The 24,087-nt window shown below is 48.0% G+C and overlaps 1 protein-coding gene across 1 annotated transcript in view; it reads right to left on the bottom strand.

Moving 5' to 3' along the window:
* The window catches only part of MRPL45 (mitochondrial ribosomal protein L45), a 189,403-nt gene that overhangs the window by 39,889 nt on the left and 125,427 nt on the right, over positions 1-24,087 (bottom strand). Inside the window, exon 6 of the mRNA XM_040329829.1 lies at positions 9,210-9,359. Coding sequence (XP_040185763.1) covers positions 9,210-9,359 — 150 coding nt within the window. The remainder of the gene's footprint in view (positions 1-9,209; positions 9,360-24,087) is intronic.

Raw genomic sequence — 24,087 nt, forward strand, 5'->3', positions numbered from 1 at the left:
ACTCTCTCTGTTGTTCTTGGACGGACACAGCTTAAATCTTGACAAGTGGGTTATGTTCCTGTTCACAGGAGAGGACTAGGCAGAAACATGTTTGTTAAAGTAAAGTAAAGTATGTATTTAATTATCTGAGTTGAACAGTCCCGCGCCAGGGGGCAGTCCCTCCAGACATAACCCTCCTCCCTGCAGTATGCAGCCTCAGTTCATAACAAGCAGTACAAACCTAAAAAGGAGGGGTGCGTGCTGTGTCCGTCCATGGACAACAGAGAAAAGGATTTTACGGTGAGTACAAAAAATCCTTTTTTTTCTTATCGCCCATGGACGGACACAGCTCCTAAATCTTGACAAGTGGGACGTCCCCAAGCAGTGTCAAAAATGAGAAGTGGGAACAGTATCAGTAAAACCAATTTAACTTCACCCCAAAAACAAGCAGAGCTCCTCAACGGAGGAGTTGCAACTTTAACCAGCCGCCTGCAAAACCTTGCGGCCGAAAAGAAGCATCAGAAGATGCACTCACATCAACCTTGTAAAAATTTGGAAAAAGTGTGAACGGACGACCAAGTTGCCCCCTTGCACACCTGTGAGACAGACGCTTAATGTCGGAAAACCCAGGAAGCACCAATTGCCCTGGTCAAAAGTGCCGTGACCGGAAAGGGGGCGTTAGCCCCCTAAGAGCATAGGCCCGTATGACAGTCTGCCTGATCCACCGAGAAATGGTGGCCGACGAGACCGTCAGGCCCCTTTTGTGGACCCGACACAAAAATTGCGCCAGATCTCCGAAACGGAGCCGTAGTAGGCAGGTACACCCGCAAATCGTGTACCACACCTAAAAAGAATAAAGCGCAACCTCCTTAGGATGCGGCGGCCAAGGACATAAGAATGGAAGAACAAAGTCCTCATTCAGGTGAAAGGCCGAAACCACCTTCGAAAGAAAGGAAGGTTGCGGGCGCACCACCGCCCTTCTGACAGAAGTAATGGCCACAAAAAGGCCACCTTCAGAGATGTGTCAAGAGAGGAATCTCTCTGATGTTTACAAAAGGAAGGTTCCTGAAGAACCGAGAGCACCAGAGTCAAAACTCATGGGGGAAGAGGTCATGACGAAACCCCTTGCACAGAAGGTACCCACCAGAGAATAGGCCGAGAAAGGCCACTGAAAAGACACAGCCAAGGCTGAAATCTGCCCCAAACCGGTGCTTAAGGCAATTTCCAGATCCACTCTAGGCTGTAAAAACAGCAGGACCCTGGAAACCGAGTACGTCCGTGGACGGCACCCCATCTTTTTGCACAAAGAGATGAAGGCCTTCTGGGTGCGATGGTAGATCCTCCTGGAAGAATACCTTGCCCTCAGCATGGTTAAGATAACCGAGTCAGACAGACCCCGGTCTCTTAAAACCTGGCTTCCAATAGCCACGTCGTGAAAGCCAGCGACTGTACCAACAGGATGAAGTATGGGACCTTGAGACAGAAGGTCCTCCCGCATTGGTAACTGCCAGGGACATTCGCCACCAGGCGCACAAGATCGGCGTACCAAGGACACCGAGGCCAATCTGGAGCGATTTGAATAAATCGAGATCCCTTCGGCCTCCACTTTGTGGAGCAGCCGGGGAAGCAACTACAATAGAGGAAAGGCATAAAGTAGACGATACTGACCCCACAGGGCCACCAACGCGTCAGACGTGACTGTACAGGAATCACTAGACCTGGCCACGAACGTCGACACCTTGTGGTTGAGACGAGCGGCCAGGAGATCCATGCCCTGTGAGCCACACCTCCTGCAAGGGAGTTGAAACACCTCTGAGTGCTAAGACCAGTCGCCCTGGTCCAGCATCTGGCGACTCAAAGTAGTTCGCCTGCCAGTTTACCAGATGGTAGACCTAAGCCACAGCCGTGGCGTTGTCTGACTGAATCCTGATCGGGCGACCTTGCAACCTCCTCTACCACAAGGAAAAGTATAGCCCGATCACCCGGAGTTCTAGGACAATGATCAGTAGACGGGATTCCTAGAGTCCAAGGACCCTGGGCCTCCTGGACCCCCCCAGATGCCCCCTCAACCCGTGAGGCTGGCGTCCATCGTAATCACCGTCCACTGGAAGGGAAGAAACCACCCCCTCCGATCGAGGAGCCAAAGATCTCAGCCACCAATTCAGAGATTTTGACTATGTGGCTTACCTGAATCTGGCGATCCAGAGACAAAGGAGATTTGTACCACTTGGACAGTATCTCCTTCTGCAAACACGAGTGTGGAACTGGGCATACGGTACCGCCGCGAAGCAGGCAACCAACAGGCCCAGGACTCGCATGCAAAAAACTGAGATATGACCGATTGTGCGTTGCCAACAACTGTAACACTGCAGACTGAAGAGTCTGCAATTTGACCAGGGGAGGAAAAACCTTTGCCACTGAGGAGTCCAGAATCAACGCTAGGTACTCCAAACGCTGAGTCGGAACCAGGACCGACTTCTAAACGTTTAACACCCACCCAAAATCTTGGAGGGTCTGACTGGCTATAGACACATCCTCCTCTAATTCTAAGCCAGAATCTGCTCTCAGAAGAAAGACGTCTAAGTGGCCCACAATGGCAAAGCCTCGCTGTCCCAGCAAAGCTAGGATCGGTGCGAGCACCTTCTGAAGACACTTGGTGCTGACGCTAGACCAAAAAGAGGAGCCACAACTGACAGTGGTCCTCCCTACCGTGAAGCTCAGAAACCTCTGGTGACCTGCGCAGAGTGTGGTCTGCAAGTATGTGTCCTTGATGTCCAAGGACGCCAGAAACTCCCCCGGATGGAGTGCAGCAACCACCCTGCAGAACAACCTAACTCTCAAAGGCATTTAGGGCTTAGAGGCCCAAGATTGGACGGACCCCATCCGTCTTCGGGACTGAAAACAGATTTGAATAGAATCCCCGAAAACCTCTCGTCCTGCGGGACAGGTAAAATTACCCCGCAGCTTAGCAAGTCCTACACTGCCCCAGCAAGGCAGACCGACGAGCCGGGAAGGAGAGAGACATGAGGGAAGAATCTGTTCGGTGGATAGGAAGAACCATATCCAGTACTCCGAAGAGACCACCTTGCAAGACCCAGTGGTCGGAGAGCAGGAAGGTTCACCGAGCTGAGAAACTGCAAAGTCGTCGCCCCACCCATGAGACAGGCAGGGGAAGGCTACATACAAAAGGGGGGTGTGGGTGCGGCTACGCACCCAGGGACGTACCCATCCCCCAGCTGAGCCTTTGTCGGCCTGGGATGATTACCCCGGCGGGCCCTGACTGACGACGAAATACTACCTCTGAACGGGGAACGAAGGACCCGGCACACGAGCGGCCCCTTTCCCCAGGTGGACTGAGGGAGGAGAGTGCTCTCACCCCCACCCAGTGACATCTTGATAATGTCATCCAACGAGGTACCAAAAAACCTCCCACCCCTGAAGGGTAAATCAGCCAGGGCTCTTTTGGATGCTTGGTCAGCAGACCAGCATTTCAGCCAAATCAGACGGCGCAAAATCACAGCCGAAACAGAGGCTCTGGGCATTGAGGATGCAGCATCCCGTGCAGCATCACAGACCTATACAAGGCCCTTGACCAACAGGTTGGCCAGGCTAACAAATTAGGGAGGGAGCTGGTGCTCCTCCACAATCAGGTGCAAAACCTTGCCCACTCAGTGAGTGTCTGAGACACCAAGGGTGTGGCCACAACAGGCCGCGATGCAGACCCCAGCATAGTAAACATGGAACGGGTCAGTGCCTTGGACCTCCTATCAGTAAGGTCTTGGAAGGCAGGGGTCCCTTCTATAGAGAGAGCGGTCACCCCCATTTAACAGGGGGCCACTACCGGAGGAGATCTTTTTTTTAAACTCTCCTCAAAAGGGGTACCGAAACCCCGGGCGCTGAGGAACTACAAGGACTTCTTTCCCATTCCCATTCTTTATTAATGAACTAGTCAAAGAAAATATAAGGAAAACCTTCACAGAGCGGTCTGATTTGTGCGCACAAAAAAAAGACTGACCCCTTAGAGGAAACCTCCGCTACACCAGGCAGAAGAAGGGGGTTTCATACAGTGCAGGTCCCAGTCTGTGACAGAGCAGTCACACCACCTATGGGATGGTGGGGGCACTATTTAACCCCCCTTAACACCCACACGCCGCTCCAACAAAGTGTCCATAAACCGCAGGTGCAGGAGCTCCAGCAGCCACCTCTGGCATGTTTTGAGAGGAAGAACCAGACACTAAATCCATTAGACAGCTCTCAGGGACCCATTTCAGACCTGAAGAAATCCCACCCTCCATGTTGCCCTGACCGGGGGTTACCCAGGGGACTCACCAATCACCAGAGGAGACCGTTCAGCGCCACTGCCTACCCTCAGAACACAGCGTGCGCTTGTGAGGAGAAATGCTGTAAAGGTAAAGCTGCTCAAAACATCATGAGGAGATCTGTGCTGCGCGCCGATTAGCTTAGCACTAGAAGAAAAATAGCCTCCAAAATGGCCGTCGGACGCCTCAGAGCAGGAACGGCCACAGAAACATGGCCGCCCGCAATAGTAAACTGTGCCATAGCGCGGCCACAACAAAATGGCCGCCAATGGGAATTCCTAATGGAAGCAGCAGGCTTCAAAAAAAATTACGCTGGCGCCGAGAAAATGGCAGCAAAATGCTGCAACGTGACTGAGAAGGTCTAAGGAGGCCCTTTCCAGGCAAATACAACCCACAGAAAAAAAACACAGGCCATTGAAATCCGCGCCAAAATCCTCTGGCGATGACGTGTCGCGCCGTCGCCGCGATGATGACGCGGCGACGCTGTCATATAAGGAATTCCACGCATGCGTCGAATCATTACGACGCATGCGGGGGATCCCTTCGGACGGATGGATCCGGTGAGTCTATACAGACCAGCGGATCCATCCGTTGGGATGGATTCCAGCAGATGGATTTGCTTGGCATGTCAGCAAATATTCGATCTGCTGGAATCCATCCCAGGGGAGAAATTTCCGCGGAAAGAGATCCGCTGGCGTGTACACACCATAGGATCTATCCGCTGAAACCCATTTGCTGGGATTTTTCAGCGGATGGATTCTATCGTGTGTACGGGGCCTAACATGTTTCTGCCTAGTCCTCTCCTGTGAACAGGAACATAACCCACTTGTCAAGAATTAAGGAGCTGTGTCCGTCCATGGAGGATAAAAGAAAGGTAAGTTGCAAATTTTATTTATTCTTTTTTCCCCCCAAAGTTATGTTATGTGAATGGGGACATGCAACAAATATAAAAGAAGGTTTTATCCCAATTTGGCCGCAAAAGTGGAAATACAATAGGTTATAACACCATCTTATGCTCCACAGTCTCAATTCACCATTATTGCATTACCAATCATTGTCCAAGGTCCGTTTATTTATATTTGTTTATATTTTTTTTTTAATGTGATATATTGCATATAGATTTTCCCTTTACTGAATGTTAAGTACTAGATTTTTGGAACAGAATAATTATATATTTTTTAAATAAAGGCAAACTATCCATGCTAGAACACACAAAATAATAAATCAGCAGCCAGTACAAATGAGTTGATTCCAAACTATAGTGTACACTAAGATAATATGCAGCGCTACTTAATGGAAAATACAATAAAAGAGTGCATATAATGTAGTTGCTGAAAGATGGAAATCGCTGCATCAACCTCAGTCTAACAGATAGGTACACACGGCACCACTGTGATTAGGCAAATCTTCTTACCAGAGGAAATGGACCCTCAAATTATAGAGAGGTCGATCGCACATTGTTTTTAACAGACATCTGTCCAAGGAGCTATACCGCACATCACATGGAAGATTCTAACTAAGCCTTAAAAGGATAGTTCGCCTTTACAAAAAAAAACTGCCTATGCAGGTAAGAGAGGTTTGTAGATTAAAACAAACTGTGCAGCTCGGACTAAAGACAAATACCCTTTCTATAGGTGTAGGCCATTTACATACCTTGTGAAGCCTGACTGGAATACTCCCAGGACATTGCCAAGTACGCTCTCCTGATGCAGTAGTGCAGAGCTCAGCATTTAAGCACTCACTTCTGTGATGGTGGAAGATGACTAGGCCTCACTTAGCAAGGTCCTGGAAGTACCTACAGTAGGTGAACCCGATTTTGTGTCAATCTCGCTCTCTTTCTCGGCGAGATTGAGCACCTACGAGCCCCATCGCGGGAGCCAGCGCCGAGCTGGCTTGCCGCGATGGAGACAGAGCCGTCATAGAAGCGACGGGAGATCCGACTTGGATTCCCGCCAATTCTACACGTGTGCAGCGTTTGTTATGAATCCTGAGGGGGAAGTCCCCGCCGGATTTTAAATAAAAATCCGGCATGGGTCCCCCCCTCAGGAGCATACCGGGCCCTTAGGTCTGTTATGGGTTGTAAGGAGAGCCCCCCCTACACCGAAAAAAACGGCGTAGGGGGTCCCCCTACAATCCATACCAGACCCGTATCCAAAGCACGCTACCCGGCCAGCCAGGAAGGGAGTGGGGACGAGCGAGCGCCCCCCCCCCCCCTCCTGAGCCGTACCAGGCTGCATGCCCTCAACATGGGGGGGTTGGGTGCTCTGGGGCAGGGGGGCGCACTGCGGCCCCCCCACCTCAGAGCACCCTGTCCCCATGTTGATGAGGACAGGGCCCCTTCCCGACAACCCTGGCCGTTGGTTGTCGGGGTATGCGGGCGGGAGGCTTATCGGAATCTGGGAGCCCCCTTTAATAAGGGGGCCCTCAGATACCGGCCCCCCACCCTAAGTGAATGAGTATGGGGTACATCGTACCCCTACCCATTCACCTGCAAGAAAAGTGGTAAAAACACAAATAAACCACACAGTGTATTAAAATATTTTATTTTTCTGCTCCGGAGGCCTCCCCTGTCTTCTTTATTAGCTCTTTTACCAGGGGGGGCTTCTTCTTTGACGTCTTCGGGTGGGTGGGGGCCGCCGTCTGGTTCTCTTCCACCGCCGGGGGGGGTGGCTTTTAAAAAAGCCCCCACCCCCCCGGCGGGTTTCCTCCGGCGTCTTCGGCGGGGCTCTTCTTCTTCCGCTATCCCGACGGGTCTTCTCCGCTATCCGGGGGGTCTCCTTCTATATTCGCCGCTCTCCGCTGTTGACTCGTCGCACCCCGGTTCTTCGTCTCGCAGTCCGGTCCCTTCTTCCGTGCTGTACGTCTTCTCCTTCCGTGCTGTGATGAGTTCTTCTTCCGTGCTGTGACGTCATGTTCTTCACGTCTCTTCTTCTCCCGATGTTGACACGCCGGTCCTCCTCGCTGAAATGACGGATGCGCGCCTTGCATCGGACCTATATAGGCCTCACAGTCCCATCATGCTCTGTACCTACCCATGTGATACCTACCCAAGTGGGTAGGTATCACATGGGTAGGTACAGAGCATGATGGGACTGTGAGGCCTATATAGGTCCGATGCAAGGCGCGCATCCGTCATTTCAGCGAGGAGGACCGGCGTGTCAACATCGGGAGAAGAAGAGACGTGAAGAACATGACGTCACAGCACGGAAGAAGAACTCATCACAGCACGGAAGGAGAAGACGTACAGCACGGAAGAAGGGACCGGACTGCGAGACGAAGAACCGGGGTGCGACGAGTCAACAGCGGAGAGCGGCGAATATAGAAGGAGACCCCCCGGATAGCGGAGAAGACCCGTCGGGATAGCGGAAGAAGAAGAGCCCCGCCGAAGACGCCGGAGGAAACCCGCCGGGGGGGTGGGGGCTTTTTTAAAAGCCACCCCCCCCCCCGGCGGTGGAAGAGATCCAGACGGCGGCCCCCACCCACCCGAAGACGTCAAAGAAGAAGCCCCCCCTGGTAAAAGAGCTAATAAAGAAGACAGGGGAGGCCTCCGGAGCAGAAAAATAAAATATTTTAATACACTGTGTGGTTTATTTGTGTTTTTACCACTTTTCTTGCAGGTGAATGGGTAGGGGTACGATGTACCCCATACTCATTCACTTAGGGTGGGGGGCCGGTATCTGAGGGCCCCCTTATTAAAGGGGGCTCCCAGATTCTGATAAGCCTCCCGCCCGCATACCCTGACAACCAACGGCCAGGGTTGTCGGGAAGGGGCCCTGTCCTCATCAACATGGGGACAGGGTGCTCTGAGGTGGGGGGGCCGCAGTGCGCCCCCCTGCCCCAGAGCACCCAACCCCCCCATGTTGAGGGCATGCAGCCTGGTACGGCTCAGGAGGGGGGGGGGGCGCTCGCTCGTCCCCACTCCCTTCCTGGCTGGCCGGGTAGCGTGCTTTGGATACGGGTCTGGTATGGATTGTAGGGGGACCCCCTACGCCGTTTTTTTCGGCGTAGGGGGGGCTCTCCTTACAACCCATAACAGACCTAAGGGCCCGGTATGCTCCTGAGGGGGGACCCATGCCGGATTTTTATTTAAAATCCGGCGGGGACTTCCCCCTCAGGATTCATAACAAACGCCGCACACGTGTAGAATTGGCGGGAATCCAAGTCGGATCTCCCGTCGCTTCTATGACGCGCTTGCTGGGATGTGCTGTCACTATTCCAGTGAGTGCGAGGTGTCGGCGAGATCTCGGCACCATGTCGCCGAGTATCAGCGCGACTCTGTCGTGCTAAAAGCACAATATCACAAACACCTACTGTAGCTTGTTCTGGAATTATTCCAGTCAGGCTTCATAACGTATGTAAAAGGCCTATAGCAAGGGCTTTGATCAACTTTAGTCAGAGCTGCACAGTTTGTTGTTTTCTACAGATGCACCTTATCTGCATAGTTTGGTGTTAAAGGTGAACTGTCCCTTTAAGAAGCAGAATGCCTAATGGACAGCCATAGATATCACCAGTGACCAACACCTTATAAGGAATCTTCATCCATTGGTGATAAGATTAACCTCTCAAAGGCTTCCAATTCCAGTGATCAGAGCTAAAAATCTAGAACTGGAAAAAAAAATCTGCTTTGCCCAATAAAGCTAAAAAGTCACAATTCCATCGCGCTAGTCTGTCTCTGGACGTCCTTGTTCTGTTTGTTCCGATTCCTCATTTAGCTGTACAAAGCAGGTTTCTGTGTCTATATTTTTCAATTCGGCTGCTTACCTCTACCGTAAACTAAGCTCTGGCACAGAATATGCATTCTATCTTTGATGCATTTGATTTAACCTCCACCCACTACAGTTCAATTTCTCCACCCACTACAGTTCAATTTCTATCACACATATACCCACACTAAGGAAGTTTGTCACTCACCTGCTTGCTGTGCATTCGAACAGTCACTTGACCGTAAAGATTTCCCTTCGATACCATTTCAGGGCATCGGACCTGTACGACTCTGGAAGGCTCAAGAGACTCCACAAATGACCAGTGTATTGTGCGATATCTATTACCCCGCACCATTTCCTAAAAGATGAGAAATAGAAAATAATCTGGAAGATAGGGAGCTGTCAAGTAACAAAATGTATAGGTTAACATTTTTATATATACAACTGTAATTGGCCTACTTATGGGAGTCGGTCTCGTGAGCATTTCCACGTATTTACATTTATAATCTGTGGAATTTTACGCCTGCAGGCATGTTTGTGCCTGTCCATCACGGTCGCACACATTTATATACACATTATAGCAAAGGAATATGGGCAATTCCACAAGTTCACGTCCACGTACTGTATGCGAGGTCTTACACCTGCATGTGTGGTTGTGATCTATTGCCAAACACTCTTATTTTCCATTATTATTTTATCAGTGGCCCAGATTCAAGAAGCAATTGCGCCCGTGTAACCATAGGTTACACGGCGCAATTGCTTACTTGCTCCGGTGTAACGAGTGCTCCTGATTCAGGAACCTTGTTACACCGACTGTAGCCTAAAATCTGCGCGGCATAAGGCTCTTATGCCACGCAGATTTTAGGCTGCATTCTTGCGTGGGCCGCTAGGGGGCGCTCCCATTGTGATCAGCGTGTAGTATGCAAATTGCATACTACCACTGATTCACAAACTTGCGCGGGCCCTGCACAAGCCAGGTACGGAGTTTCCGTACGGCAACTTTAGCGCAAGGCTGCCCCTTCTAATAGTAGGGGCAGCCAATGCTAAAGTATAGCCGCCGCTCCGCCGCGCCGTTTGCGTAAGTGATTCGTGAATGGCGCTGGACGGCATTCACGTTCACTTTGAAGCAAATGACGTCCTTGCGACGTCATTTGCCGCAATGCACGTCGGAAAAGTTTCCAGACGGAGCATGCGCTGTACGCTCGGCGCGCCTAATTTAAATGATTCCCGCCCCCGGCGGGATCATTTACATTGCACGCACTTACGGCGGCGCGCCCTCGCAATTTACGGAGCTACTGCTCCGTGAATCGAGGGCAGCGCAAAATATTTGCGGGGGCGCAGGGCAAAATCGTTGCCCTGCTCCCCCGCAAATATCGCGCAAATGTACCTGAATCTGGGCCAGTGTTTTTAAACATTCACATTCGTGATGTTTTAATTTAGTATCTTTAAATAAATATTTTTTTTACATAAACACAATTTTATTAGATTTATCAGTGCTTTTATATATCAATTCACTGATTCTTCGAGCAAAAGTTACTGCTACCAGCAGAATAGTTTTGAGTGTCAAAATTTTTTAATGAAGACTCTTCTACCGGTTTAAAACGGAGACTTAGTAAGAGCCTGAAGAACTAAAGATAAATCCCATTTGGGAAAACTAACAAAAGGTCTAGGCTTTACTCTTGCCATAGCCCTAAAAAATCTGATTATTAACGGTTCTCCTGACAGGGTTTTTTCCAAATAAACTGATAAGGCAGCTACCTGTGTCTTGAGGGTACTTGCTGCTAAACCTTTCTCCAATCCCTCTAGAACCGAGATAGTATTAAGAAAACTAAAGTTCTTGCTGGAACACCAGGTATTATAGACTTTCCAGACTTTAAAGTATATAGCTCTGGTGACTTATTTTCTACTTGCCAGGAGGGTATAAGTTTTTCTGATAATCCCTTCTGTCTTAAGATTTGTTCTTTAGAAACCAGGCTGTTAGGTTGAGATAGCCTGGATCTGGATGGAGAATCTGACCCTAAAACAGGTCTGCCCTGATCGGCAATCTCCATGGGGGCTTTGCTGAGAGGTTTGTCAAGGTGGCAAACCAAGGCCTCTTTGGCCAGTAGGGGGTTATCAAGATTAGCTCTGTGGACTCCACTCTGAATTTCGCCAGTACCTTTGGTACCAGTTGAAACGGGGGGAATGCGTAAGACAAAGGGAAGTCCCACTTATGTGCCAACGCATCTATCCCGAGAGCCTGATCCTGCCTCTGCAGAGAGAAGAAGGCTGGCGTTTTTGCATTTTCTTGTTTTGAAAATAGGTCAACTTTTTGGTGACTTTCTCCAATACCTCCTGGTTCAGAGACCACTCTGCTTCTCTTATTTCTTTCCTGCTAAGGAGATCTGCTAGAGTGTTTTCCGTACCTATCAGGTGGACTGCGGACAAAGAGGCTAAATTGTTTTCTGCCCATCTTAGAATTTGATGAGCTAGCTCCATCAATGTCTTGCTTCTTTTACCCCCTTGTTTTGTCAAATATATTACTGCCGTCATGTTGTGCCTGCAGAGGACGGGCATGAAATCTGGCCCACTGTACTGAAGGAATTGCTGCTGTCAGCAGACCCAGAGCGGACATAGCTTGTCTCACAGAGATCTCTGAGTCGCATTGAAGTACTTTCAGAGCCGACTGCATTTTTTTCTATCTTCTCTTGGGAAAGAAATATTCTCTGTTCTACTGAGTCTATTTCGTACCCCAAAAACCTCACCCTTTGGGATGGTAGAAGATTGGATTTTTGAAGATTGAGAAGCCAACCCAGACCCTCTCGGTGTGCGTGGGTTATTTGTAGATTGACCTCCACCTGATCTCTTGAGTCTGCGAACAGCAGCAGATCGTCCAAGTAAGGCACTATTGGAATTCCCTTCAGCCTCAAGGGTTCCAAAGCCTCTGCCATCACTTTCCTGAATACCCTGGGAGAAGAGAAAAGGCCGAAAGAGCATGGCCCGAACTGCAGGTGCCAGACCTCCCCTCCTCCCAGATTGACTGCTAGCCGCAGACATTTTTGTGACTGGGGTGCTATTGGAACATGGAGATATGCACCTCTTCCACAGGTGGAAGAGGTGGAGCTACACTCTCTCCAAGGTGCTGTCCTGAAAGGCGAAGGGAGAAAAAAGGAAGGCAAAATAATATCTTGATTCAAATGAAGTGTCGACACCACCTTTGGTAAAAAGGTTGGATGGGGTCGTAGAACAATCTTGTCCTTGTAACAAATTAAATAAGGCTCCTTACAAGAAAGAGCTTTTAATTCTGATACTCTTCTAGCCGAAGAGATAACAATCAAAAAGGCCAATTTCCTGCTTAAAAGGATCAGCGGAATATGGCAAATAGGTTAAAAAGGTTGCTTTTGCAACACTGACAATACCAAATTCAAATCCCATGGGCACAAGGGAGACTTGACTGGCGGATTGATCCGCAGTACCCCCTGAATGAAAGCCCGAACTAGGGAATGAGATGCCAGCGGTCTTTGAAAGAAGACTGATAGAGCCGATATTTGACCCTTAAATGGTACTAAGGGCTAATTTCATATCTACTCCTAACTGGCAAAAGGCAAAAATCCTACTTCTGTCATATTTTTGAGGATTCCATCTCTTAGTTTCACACCATGAAACATATGCTTTCCAGACTCTATAGTAGATAAACCTGGAGGCTGGCTTTCTGGCATTAAGTGTAGAAAGCATTGGACCCGAGATCCCTAGTTTCTTCAGAATGTGGGTCTCAGTAGCCAAACCTTGCAACAGCAGGTCGTGACGAAGCAGAAGCTTCCAAGGTTTTCCTACCACCATTTTCATGATTTTGGCGTACCAGGGCCTTCTGGGCCAATTTGGGGCCACTAGGATTACTGGAATTCCTTCCTTCTTGATCCTGCAAAGTAGCCTTTGTAAGAGAGCGATTGGAGGAAACGCATAGATCAGTGAAAACTGATTCCATGGAATTATTAGGAGCATCCGATCCGTAGGCCAGAGGATCTCTCGTCCTGAACACAAAGTTGTCCAACTTCCTGTTGAACCTGGAAGCTAGCAGGCCTACATCCGGGGTCCCCTATGTCTGGCATATTGCCTTAAAGACATCAGGGTGGAGAGACCACTCTTCCAGTGACAGCTGCTGGGGACTCAGATAGTCCACTTGCCAGTTTTCTACCCCCGGAATGAAGATTGCAGAGAGACAAGGAACATATTCTTCTGCCCATGCCAAAATCCGATTCACCTCCTTCTGAACACCCTGACTGCGGGTGCCCCTCCTTGGCGATTGATTTAAGCTACTGCAGTAGCATTGTCGGATTGAATCCGCACCGGGTGGCCCTATGACCTGTGTGTCCAGGTTCTGAGGGCTAAGTATACTGCCCGCATCTCCAGTACATTGATGGGCAGGTTCCTTTCTGTCTTGGCCCAGGTTCCCTGGGCTAAAGCTTCTTCTAACACTGCTCCCCAGCCTCTAATGGCTGGAATCCGTAGACACCACCTTCCAAGTGACTGGGAGAAAGGATTTTCCTTTCCGCAAATTTTGTTTTTTAACCACCAACTGAAGCTTTGGTGCACCTGTGGAGACAGGCGCATGGGTAAATCCAGAGCTTGGATCTTCCTGTTCCAGGCGGCTAAAAGTACTGCCTTGAAGTAGTCTTAAGTGAAACTGGGCGTGAGGGACAGCCTCAAAGAGGCCACCATCTTCCCTAGTAGCCTCATGCAAAGGCGAATAGACAGCCTTTTCTTTGCCTTGACCTTGCGGATCAGGTCCTTTAGCGACTTGATCTTCGGTTCTGGCAGGAATACCCTGCCTTGGGCTGTGTCTATGATCATGCCCAAATACCCTCAGACACAGGCATCACTGATTGGTTTAAAGAGCCAATGACAGTGGCTCTTTACCACTTGATCAGCTATGTTTAATCACAGCCAAATCACAAACGTAAACAAAGACTGGTAACTGGTTACCGGAATTTCTCCTAACTCACAGATCTTGTGTGAGAAGAAAGTCGGGAATCGGGAGTTAATCTGAAGACTGTATAGTGTACTGCACAACACACACAGTAAAGAGCACCTGTCACATCTCCCATCAGTAGTGTTACGGTCGCCCATCAGCAGAGTACCTGTCACACAGTGCCAGAACCAATTATGGCAGCCTTTCAACCCAGAATCACCAAGCATTCCCCTTTTCACTGCACAGCCAGTTGTGCAGGCTAACAATGAAAACTTTTCAGAATTTGTATTTATTTATTTTTACCTGACAGTTTACTTACATTTTTTTGGATCTTTTTGCCCAATATATTGCCAACAGCCCCAGTTCATCCTATGCCCATCCATTTGAATGGAGACATCTTACATTGGAAGAGTCAAGTTATTTTTGGGCCTCACCATTTACATGGGGCCAAAAAAAAACAAGGACGTGCTTACTGGTACACCCACGCCATCCATCACATGTCCATTTATTCTGCTGTAATGCCCAGGTCACGCTATGAGATGATCATGCGCTTCCCTTCATTTCAGTGACAATACCCAGTGCCCTCCCGAGATCATCCCAACTATGACAAATTAAACAAAATTCACCAACTTCCTAATTTTTTTCCCACAGAGATTTGCTGATCTTTATGTCCCTGACCATAACATGTGTGGATGAGTCCATTGTTCACTTCACTGGCCAGCTGGGAATCAAACAATACATTCCAAGCAAAAGGGTCAGATATGGAGTAAAATTCTACAACCTTTGTGAAAGAGCCACTGGATACTTGTATGCTTTCCACATGTATAAAGGCAAAGAATCCCAGCTACATCGGCACAAGTGGAAAACGTATCTGGGATCTGGCATTTCCACTTCTCAAAAAGGAGTCCCATTTCTGGCATGAAAAAAAAGTAAAAAAAAAAATAGGATTTTTGTACTCACTGTAAAATCCTTTTCTCTGAAGTTCATTGACGGACACAGCACTTTCAATTTTGACCTTAGGGGTTTTATCGCCACCTTCCGGAGAGGACTAGTGAGAACATGTAAAAACAGTAAAACTGCACAGTAACGCATAGGGGGCGGTCCTACTGGCTATAACCCGTCACACTGCGGGTTAGTGAAAGTGTGAACGGACGACCAGGTCACCACCTGACGCTTGATGTCAGAAAGCCCAGGAGGCACCAATTGCCCTGGTCGAATATGCTGTGACAGGAAAGGGAGGTGCCATCCCTTTTAAGGCATAAGCCTGGATCACGATCTGTCTTTTTTTTTTTTTTTCACCTCAGAGAACTCTGTCAGGAGACTTAATTAGTTTTGCGTTCATTTGCTGTCTCAATCATAGTTCACATCATAGTGGAATTCCTTCAAAACTTTATTATTATATATATATATATATATATATATATATATATATATATATATATATATATATATATATATATATATATATATATATATATATATATATATATATATATATATATATATATATATATATATATATATATATATATATATCCTGTTCCGGCCCAAAAAAAATATACAAAAATATTTTCCAGTTATTAAGAAACCCCCCGCATGCCTTATCTCTTGTTAATATTGCCATACTTATACAAGTTTTTTTATTCCGCCATATAAATCTACCTAATAACTTTAATGTTTTAAAGTATGCTTCCGTAAGTAAGATCGGTAACATTTGTATTTTATATAAAATCTTGGGGAGGGTTCGTATTTTGAAACTATTTATTCTCCCTAGCATAGATCTCTGTCTGGATGCGATTTTATTTAACCACTTAACGCCCGCCGCACGACTATTTACGTCCGCAAAATGGCACGGACAGGCAGATGGGCGTATATATACGTCCTTGCCTTTCCGCGGGTCGGGGGTCCGATCGGGACCCCCCCCTGCTGCGTGCGGAGGGCGGCTTACCTCGGGGAGCGATCCGGGACGACAGCGCGGCTATTCGTTTATAGCCACTCAGTCGCGATCGCTCCCCGGAGCTGAAGAACGGGGAGAGCCGTATGTAAACACGGCTTCCCCGTGCTTCACTGTGGCGGCGCATCGATCGTGTCATCCCCTTTATAGGGGAGGCACAATCGATGACATCAGGCCTACAGCCACACACCCCTACTGTTGTAAACACACACTAGGTGAAGCCTAACACGTTCAGCGCCCCCTGTGGTTAACTCCCAAACTGCAACTGTCATTTTCACAATAAAGAATGCAATTTAAATGCATTTTTTGCTGTGAAAATGACAATGGTCCCAAAAATGTGTCAAAATTGTTCGAAGTGTCCGCCATAATGTCGCAGTCACGAAAGAAATCGCTGATCGCCGCCATTAGTAGTAAAAAAAAAAAAAAAAATGCAATAAAAATATCCCCTATTTTGTAAACGCTATAAATTTTGCGCAAACCAATCGATAAACGCTTATTGCGATTTTTTTTACTAAAAATAGGTAGAAGAATATGTATCGGCCTAAACTGAGGGAAAAAAAAATGTTTTGGGGGGATATTTATTTACAGCAAAAGTAAAAAATATTGCATTTTTTTCAAAATTGTCGCTCTATTTTGGTTTATAGCGCAAAAAATAAAAACCGCAGAGGTGATCAAATACCACCAAAAGAAAGCTCTATTTGTGGGGGAAAAGGACGCCAATTTTGTTTGGGAGCCACATCGCACAATTGTCTGTTAAAGCGACGCAGTGCCGAATCGCAAAACCTGGCCTGGGCATTTAGCTGCCTAAAAGGTCCGGGGCTTAAGTGGTTAAATTCATTTTAATGTCATTCAGTAGTGGAATGAAATTATGTAGGTAAATTGACTCAGGTGATGATGTTATATTGACTCCTAAATATTTTAACCCATATGATTTAAGAGTTTTTCATAAGTTAGGGAGAGTTATCGTTGGGTTATCGTTGGGTTCATTATGTAAAGCAGAATATCATCGGCGTACGCCGCAAGTTTGTGTTCCTCGTCATCTATCTGTATCCCCCTGATGTCAGGATTATTTCTAATCCCCGCCAGCAATGGATCTAGAGATAGGATAAACAGTAAGGGGGACAGGGGACACCCCTGTCGGGTCCTGTTAAACATCTCAAATGGCCCCGATACCATCCCGTTTACTTTGACTCTAGCGGTTGGGTGATTGTAAAGAGCATTTATCCACCCCAGCATCTTAGGTCCCACCCCGTAAACCTCTAATGTGTTCTGGAGAAATCCCCAGTCTACTCTGTCAAACGCTTTTTCAGCGTCTATTGACAGAAGTAGACCTGGGGACTTACTTTTTTATTTTCTGTATCAGTAGGAGCGTTCTAATGCTGTTATCCCTACTTTCCCTGCCTGGGATAAAACCCACTTGATCGGTATGTACCAGATCCTTCATGATTGTCTTCATTCTGCCAGCTAATATTATGGCGAACAGCTTCACATCCGCATTTAGTAGGGAGATGGGTCTGTAACTAGAACACAAAGAGGGATCCTTGCCTACCTTGGGGATTATCGTAATCGCGGCCTCCAATGCCTCACGGCGGATCTCCCAATTAGTGCCGATACCATTCATGTAAGAACACATCTTGGGGACCAGAATGTCGCTAAACTTCTTATAGTATGCAGTTGTCAGCCCATCAGGACCTGGGCTTTTCCCTGTGGGGGACTCCTTTAAATTTTTCCGTTTCAGTTATGGGGTCTTCTAGAAAACTAAATTTATCCGCCGGTATTTTTTTTTAAACCTGTTTCGGTTAATATTTTTTTAGTATTGTCTGATCTCCTTTTTACTTTATCTGGGGGGTCACTTTGGGTTATCAAGTACAGCTTCCCATAATTTTCTTGGAATACTCTCGCGATTTCAGGGCTTGTGTATACCTTTGTCATGAAAGCATGAATCAGACATACAAAACAGATAAATGAATAAGAGGATCTTTATTGGAAACCAAACAGCAAGGTCAAAGTCCACGCTGACGATCATAACCGCCAGAAGAGTCGTCCAACAGTGCCAGGGTCGATAGCCAGGGAAGAACGTCAGCCGAGCCGGAGTCTGTAGCCAGAGATGGGGTGAAACGAAGCCGGGGATCAGGAACCAGAAGGAACGTCCGTAGCCGGGTCGGTAACCAGGAACAAGCAGCACGATCACAGAAGGGGTAACAGACGAGAGGCCCAAGCGAGGAAATTCTGCAGCTGCCGTCATATATATATGCAGAGCAGCCAGCTCCTCCCAGTGGGAAGGAGGAGCCGCAGAGTGAGGCAGGTTACAAGAACCCCATGAAGCAAGATGGCCGCCAGCACGTCAGTGAGAAGAAGCCTGCAAAGAGGTAAGACCATGACAACCTTACAACCTTTACCCATTTTGGCTAGATATTTTCCCGACAGGTCACCCCATTGGTACCTCTCTTAAGTCTGTAGAAAGCCGCTCTATTTTGTTGTTCAATGAGATCTCTTAATTCCTCTCTTTTTAGAATAACAGTAAGTTCAACTTCATGATCGCCTATTTGTTTGTGGGCCTCTGTTCGAGATCAAAGATTGTTTTATGTAACTCATCACATTTCCTCCTGCTTTCTTTTTTTTCCGTTGTTCCTATAGCAATCAGTATGCCCCTAATATAGGCCTTATGAGCCTCCCATACTAATGATTCTGACATATGTTCTGAGCTATTTGTTTTAAAATACAGCTCTAATTCCCTTGTAATCCTATCTGCGACCTCTTCATCTTGTATTAGATCTTCATTAAATCTCCAGATAATATTAATCTTTTGTGCTCCCTCTATTTTTAAGTTAATAGATACAGGAGCATGATCCGACAAAGTAACTATTCCAATATCATAACTTGTCACTGCATCCAGTAATCTATGGTCCACCAAAAATAAGTCGATTCTTGAGTACGTCCAGTGTACAGCAGAGTGGAATTTATAGTCACGTATTTTCGGATGTTGTGTTCTCCAAACATCCATTAATTGGTGTCGTTTCTTTTTAAGTGATTTCCATTGTGCGTTCCCAGCCCGCTGCACACGTGACGTACAATCGACATCTGGGTCCAGACAGAGATTCATGTCCCCGGCCATGATTACCCGCCTTTCTTAAAATCCATAAATATCTCGATAACACCCTTAAGAAATTTTATAGAGTTTTGGTTTGGACCATAGATATTCGCTATGGAATAGTCAACTTTGTTTATTTTGCCCCTAAGCAAAAGATAGCGCCCTTCTGGGTCTACTATTCTCTCCCCCGGGACAAATCCTACTTCCTTGGCAAAACCTATGGCAACTCCCTTCGCACGTTTAGTCTGGAGTCCCCATAGTACCATAGTGGGTAATCGTGTGAGCAGATTTTAACATTTGAATCCTGCGAGATATGGGTCTCTTGTAATAGTACTACATCCGCTTTGAGATATTTTAGTTCTCTCAGAATATTACCCCTTTTTATGGGAGTGTTCAGCCCCCATATTATTATACAAAAGTATTTTTAAAGTGCCCATAATATCTACTGGGTTATCGCCCTCCACACTCCCGCCATTTTACTGTATAATCCTAATTGGTACGTGTAGATCTTTTCAGTGTATCGACAGGTTTTCAATAGGCATCCGTACATAGCCACATGCAGTGTCTTATTTCTTATAATTTGGAGAGAACCCCAATCCAAACCCGCCCTCCCCCTCCCCCTACCCACGTGCCTCCCCCCTCCCGCCGTGACCCATTGCTGACCTCTACACCCAAACCCACCCCCCCTTTCCCTCTCATATTGGGGGATTGCAGCCTTCCCAAGGTCCAAGGATCCTTCATCTGCTTTTTTAACTCTGTCACTTCAGCTGCTTGAAAGTACAAATTTTCCTTGGTTTCTTCAACTCTTCTTAATAGATGGTTCATATCCTCATGTAATAACGATATCTAATTTTTTAACAAAAGCTCCATCCTTGAAATGGATAGTTCTAATCTCGAGAACATCTCCGTTAACTCTCCTTTTGATGGAGGTAGGTCTTTATGACTGGCTCTGTGTATTTCCGCGGCTTCCTCCTCTGTCTCTGCAATTTTAACAATTTCAGAATGCCTTCTGACCGTTTTTCTGTTGGCCCTCCGATAATCTGCTTTTGACCCCTAATATTTTACTAGGGCTATCTTTAGAACAGTTTTGAGTCATATTTTTTTTATAGTACCCGGACTGGCGCTTATTTTGGGGGCATTAGCTGCTGCTCCTCCTACTGGTCGACCTCTCATTCTTGCTGCCCTCTAAGCCAGTGTAGAAAGAAAGCAGAAAAAAGCATAGAAAAAACACGCAAGAAAGACTGGAGATAATCAGACGAACAGACAGATCTTAGCCAGTCAGACAGCTTTTCAATTTCAATTTGCAATTTAGACAGTTTGTTTCAAATCTAGCAAATCAAGCAGTTGAGTGACAGAGTGAGAGTAATAGTAAGAGCAAAACTGTAGCAAGATTATATTATGCTAATACTTTAGTTAGTAGACGTTCCGTATCCTATATCTCATATATTTTTATTATTTTTTTTCTTAGGGGAGAACCGCTATTCTTGCTTGGAGGGTATCCAAACGATACCATGTATCGTGGCGTTCACCTTCTGCTTACTATATGTTATAAAAAAAGAGTCGCAGTCTAATACAGTCCAACCAATACAATATTTCAGGCGATAGAACATTAAGTAGGGAGAGGTGACTCGCCCTTTGTTGAAATCCTTGCAGGTGTTGTCTTTTGCTGGAGTTACCCGTTTATGCACGTTGTAACCTAGGGAAACCCCTGAGGTTTGGAGCTTGTTGGAGCTTGTTGATGGGCTTCTAAATATAATCGCAGCTGCTGGTGGTATTCAGTGACATTCAGACATATTAGGCATTTGCAATCTGTCTAATTCACTGAGACATGGTGTCCGACGAGACCGACAGGCCCTTCTTCGGACCAGCTACCGACACAAACAGTGAATCCGACCTCCCGAAAACGGAGCCGTAGCAGACATATACACCCTCAGAGCCTGGACCGCGTCCAAGGAATGCAAGGCAATCTCTTTAGGATGCGACGGCCGAGGACACAAGGACGGAAGGACAATGGCCGAGAACACAAGGATAGAAGGACAATGTCCCCATTTAGATGAAACGCCAAAACAACTTTTGGGAGAAATGAAGTCTGCGGGCGTAGCACCGCCTTATCCTTGTGGAGGATCAAGTAGGGAGACTTGCAAGACAAGGCCAATTCAGAAACCCTCTTGGCAGATGTAATAGCCACCAGAAAAGCTACTTTCTGAGAGAGTGTCAATTGGGGGATTTTCCCAATGTTCTCAAAAGGCGGTTTCTGAAGCGCCGAGAGTACCAGATTTAAATCCCACCGAGGCAGCGGTGGCCGAACTGGAGGGGCACATGTCAAACCCCCTGCAAAACGTATTCACCAATTAATGAGTTGCCAGGGGTCACTGAAAAAAGACAGCCAAGGCTGATATCTGCCCCTTAAATGGTGCTTAAGGCAAGTTTTTGATCCACTCCCCACTGCAAAAATAGCAGGATCGTGGAAACCGAATATGTACGCGGACGCCACCCCATCTCCTCACACAGAGATGTAGGCCTTCCACGTGCGATGATAAATCTTTTGAGAAGATGACTTCCGCACCTTCAGCATGGTTGAGATTACCGAATCAGACAGACCTCGGACCCTTAGCACCTGACCTTCAACAGCCATGCCGTTAAAGCCAGCGACTGTAAAGCAGGATGAAGTATAGGACCTTGCGACAGAAGGTCCTCTTACATCGGCAGTCGCCAAAGGAACATCCGCCACCATTCAAACTATGTCGGCGTACCAGGGACGCCGAGGCCAATCTGGGGCAAATTAGAATCACCGGAATCCCCTCGGTCTCCACTCTGCGAAGCAGACGAGGGAGAAGTTTTAGCGGGGCGACGCATAAATCAGCCGATAATGCCCCCATGGAGCTACCAGCGTGTCTTCCGCATCCGCCCAGGGATCTTTGGACCTGGCCACAAACCTCAATACCTTATGATTGAGTCGAGAAGCTAGAAGATCCACGTCTGGCATGCCCCATCTCAGGCAAAGGAGTCGAAATACATCCGGATGTAGCGACCATTCCCCTTGGTCCAGCATCTGACGACTTAGGTAGTCAGCTTGCCAGTTTTCTACGCCCGGAATGTACACGGCCGATAGAGCCGGCACGATTTGCTCTGCCCACCGCAGGATGTGAGCGACCTCCAAAGCTGCAGCCGAGCTCCTCGTTACTCCTTGATGGTTGACATACACCACCGCTGTGGCGCTGTCCGATTGGATCCTGACTGGGCGTCCCTGCAGCCTCTGTGACCATGTGGAGAGGCACCGCCTGATTGCCCGAAGTTCCTGCACAATGATTGGCAGGCAGGATTCTTCCTGCGTCCAGCAAACCTGTGCCGACTGTACGCCCCAAACTCCCCCCAACCGGTCAGGCTGGCCTCCATCATGATCACCGTCCAATTAAAAGGAAGGAACGACCTCCCGGATTGAAGGGCCGGAGACCTCAGCCACCAGACCAAGGATTCCCTGACTAGGTGGCTCACCCAAATCCGATAATCCAGAGACAGCGGAGACTTGTCCCATTTGGACAGAATCTCCTTTTGCGCGTGTGGAATTGAGCATACGGTACCGCCTTGAAAGTGGCCACCATGTGACACAGGGCTCGCATGCAAAAGCGCAGTGACGACCACCTGCGGGACGCCAACATCTTCACCGCAGCCTGAAGAGTCTGCAGCTTGTCTAAAGGGAGAAAAAAAAACGTTTGCCTCGGAGGAGTCCAGAATCAAGCCCAGGTACTCCAGGCGTTGAGTCGGCACCAACACTAACTTCTGGAGGTTCAGTACCCAACCAAACTCCCGAAGAGAGTCTGACTGGCGATCGCCACATCCTCCCCTAATTCTGAGGCGGAAGCTGCTCTCAGAAGAAGGTCGTCCAGGTATCCCACGATCGCGATCCCTCGTTGCCTCAGCAAAGCCAGAATCAGGGCAAGCACCTTGGTGAAAACCCTTGGAGCCGATGCCAGGCCAAAGGGGAGAGCTACAAATTGGTAGTGCTTTCCCCGACCGCAAAATCGCAGAAACTTCTGATGCCTGACGCATATGAAGACATGCAAGTATGCGTCCTTAATGTCCAAGGACACCAATAAATCCCCCGGATGAAGTGCAGCGACCGCAGAGCAAACTGATTCCATCCTGAACCTTTGTACTTTTACAAAGCAGTTGAGGGCCTTGAGATCCAGGATCGGACGGACACCATCCTTCTTTGGGACTACAAACAGATTGGAGTAGAATCCCTGAAACCTTTCCGGCGACGGCGCAGGCACTATCACCCCACGCCTCAGCATGTCTTGCACTGCTCCAAAGAAAGACAAGAAAGGAACTATCTTGTATCCCGATGACACCACTTCGCAAACCCACTGGTAGGAAAGGAGGGAGGTCCACCGAGCTGCAAATTCCCGAAGGCGACCCCCCCACCTGAGAGTCGGGCGGGGGCAAACCTTCATGCAGCCATAGATTTGCTTGCAGGCTTGTTTGGTTTGCGAAACCAGTGACGCTTCTGTCCCTCAGCGGGCACCTTGTCGGCCTGGGAACACTTACCGGCGGACCAGGGCGGACTAAAAAAAAAGGCTTCTGAGCGGAAAAGGAGGGCCCTGGCCTACGGCGTGGCTCCTTACCTTTTCTGGATTGTGTGAGCAACGTACTCTTACCCCCAGTAACATTCTTAATAATGTCATCCAGTGAGGCTCCAAATAGCCTCTCCCCCTGGAAGGGCAAATCTGCCAGAGCCTTCTTAGATGCCTGGTCCGCAGCATTTTAACCAAATCAGGCAACGGAGCACCACAGCAGATACTGAGGCTCTAGAAAGCAAAGGAGCTGTATCTAAGGCCACATGGCAGACATACTTAAGGCCATGCACCAACTGGTCTGCCAGTTCCATGCGGGTCGGCTTGTGGGACCCAAAAGGGACCGACACCTCTGTAGATGCCCCTGCCGTATCCTCCATCTTTAGAGTATACCGCACCGCTGTGATAAGCGCTCATACCAGCGCCCTTTCCTGCGCTGACCCAGACACTGAGTCATCCTCACTTTCCGAAAGGACCTGGTCTGCATCCTCTGAAACGTCAGAACAGGGGCTGCGTGCC

The sequence above is a fragment of the Rana temporaria genome, chromosome 12 (genome assembly GCF_905171775.1).
Source record: "Rana temporaria chromosome 12, aRanTem1.1, whole genome shotgun sequence".
NCBI classification, from domain to species: domain Eukaryota; kingdom Metazoa; phylum Chordata; class Amphibia; order Anura; family Ranidae; genus Rana; species Rana temporaria.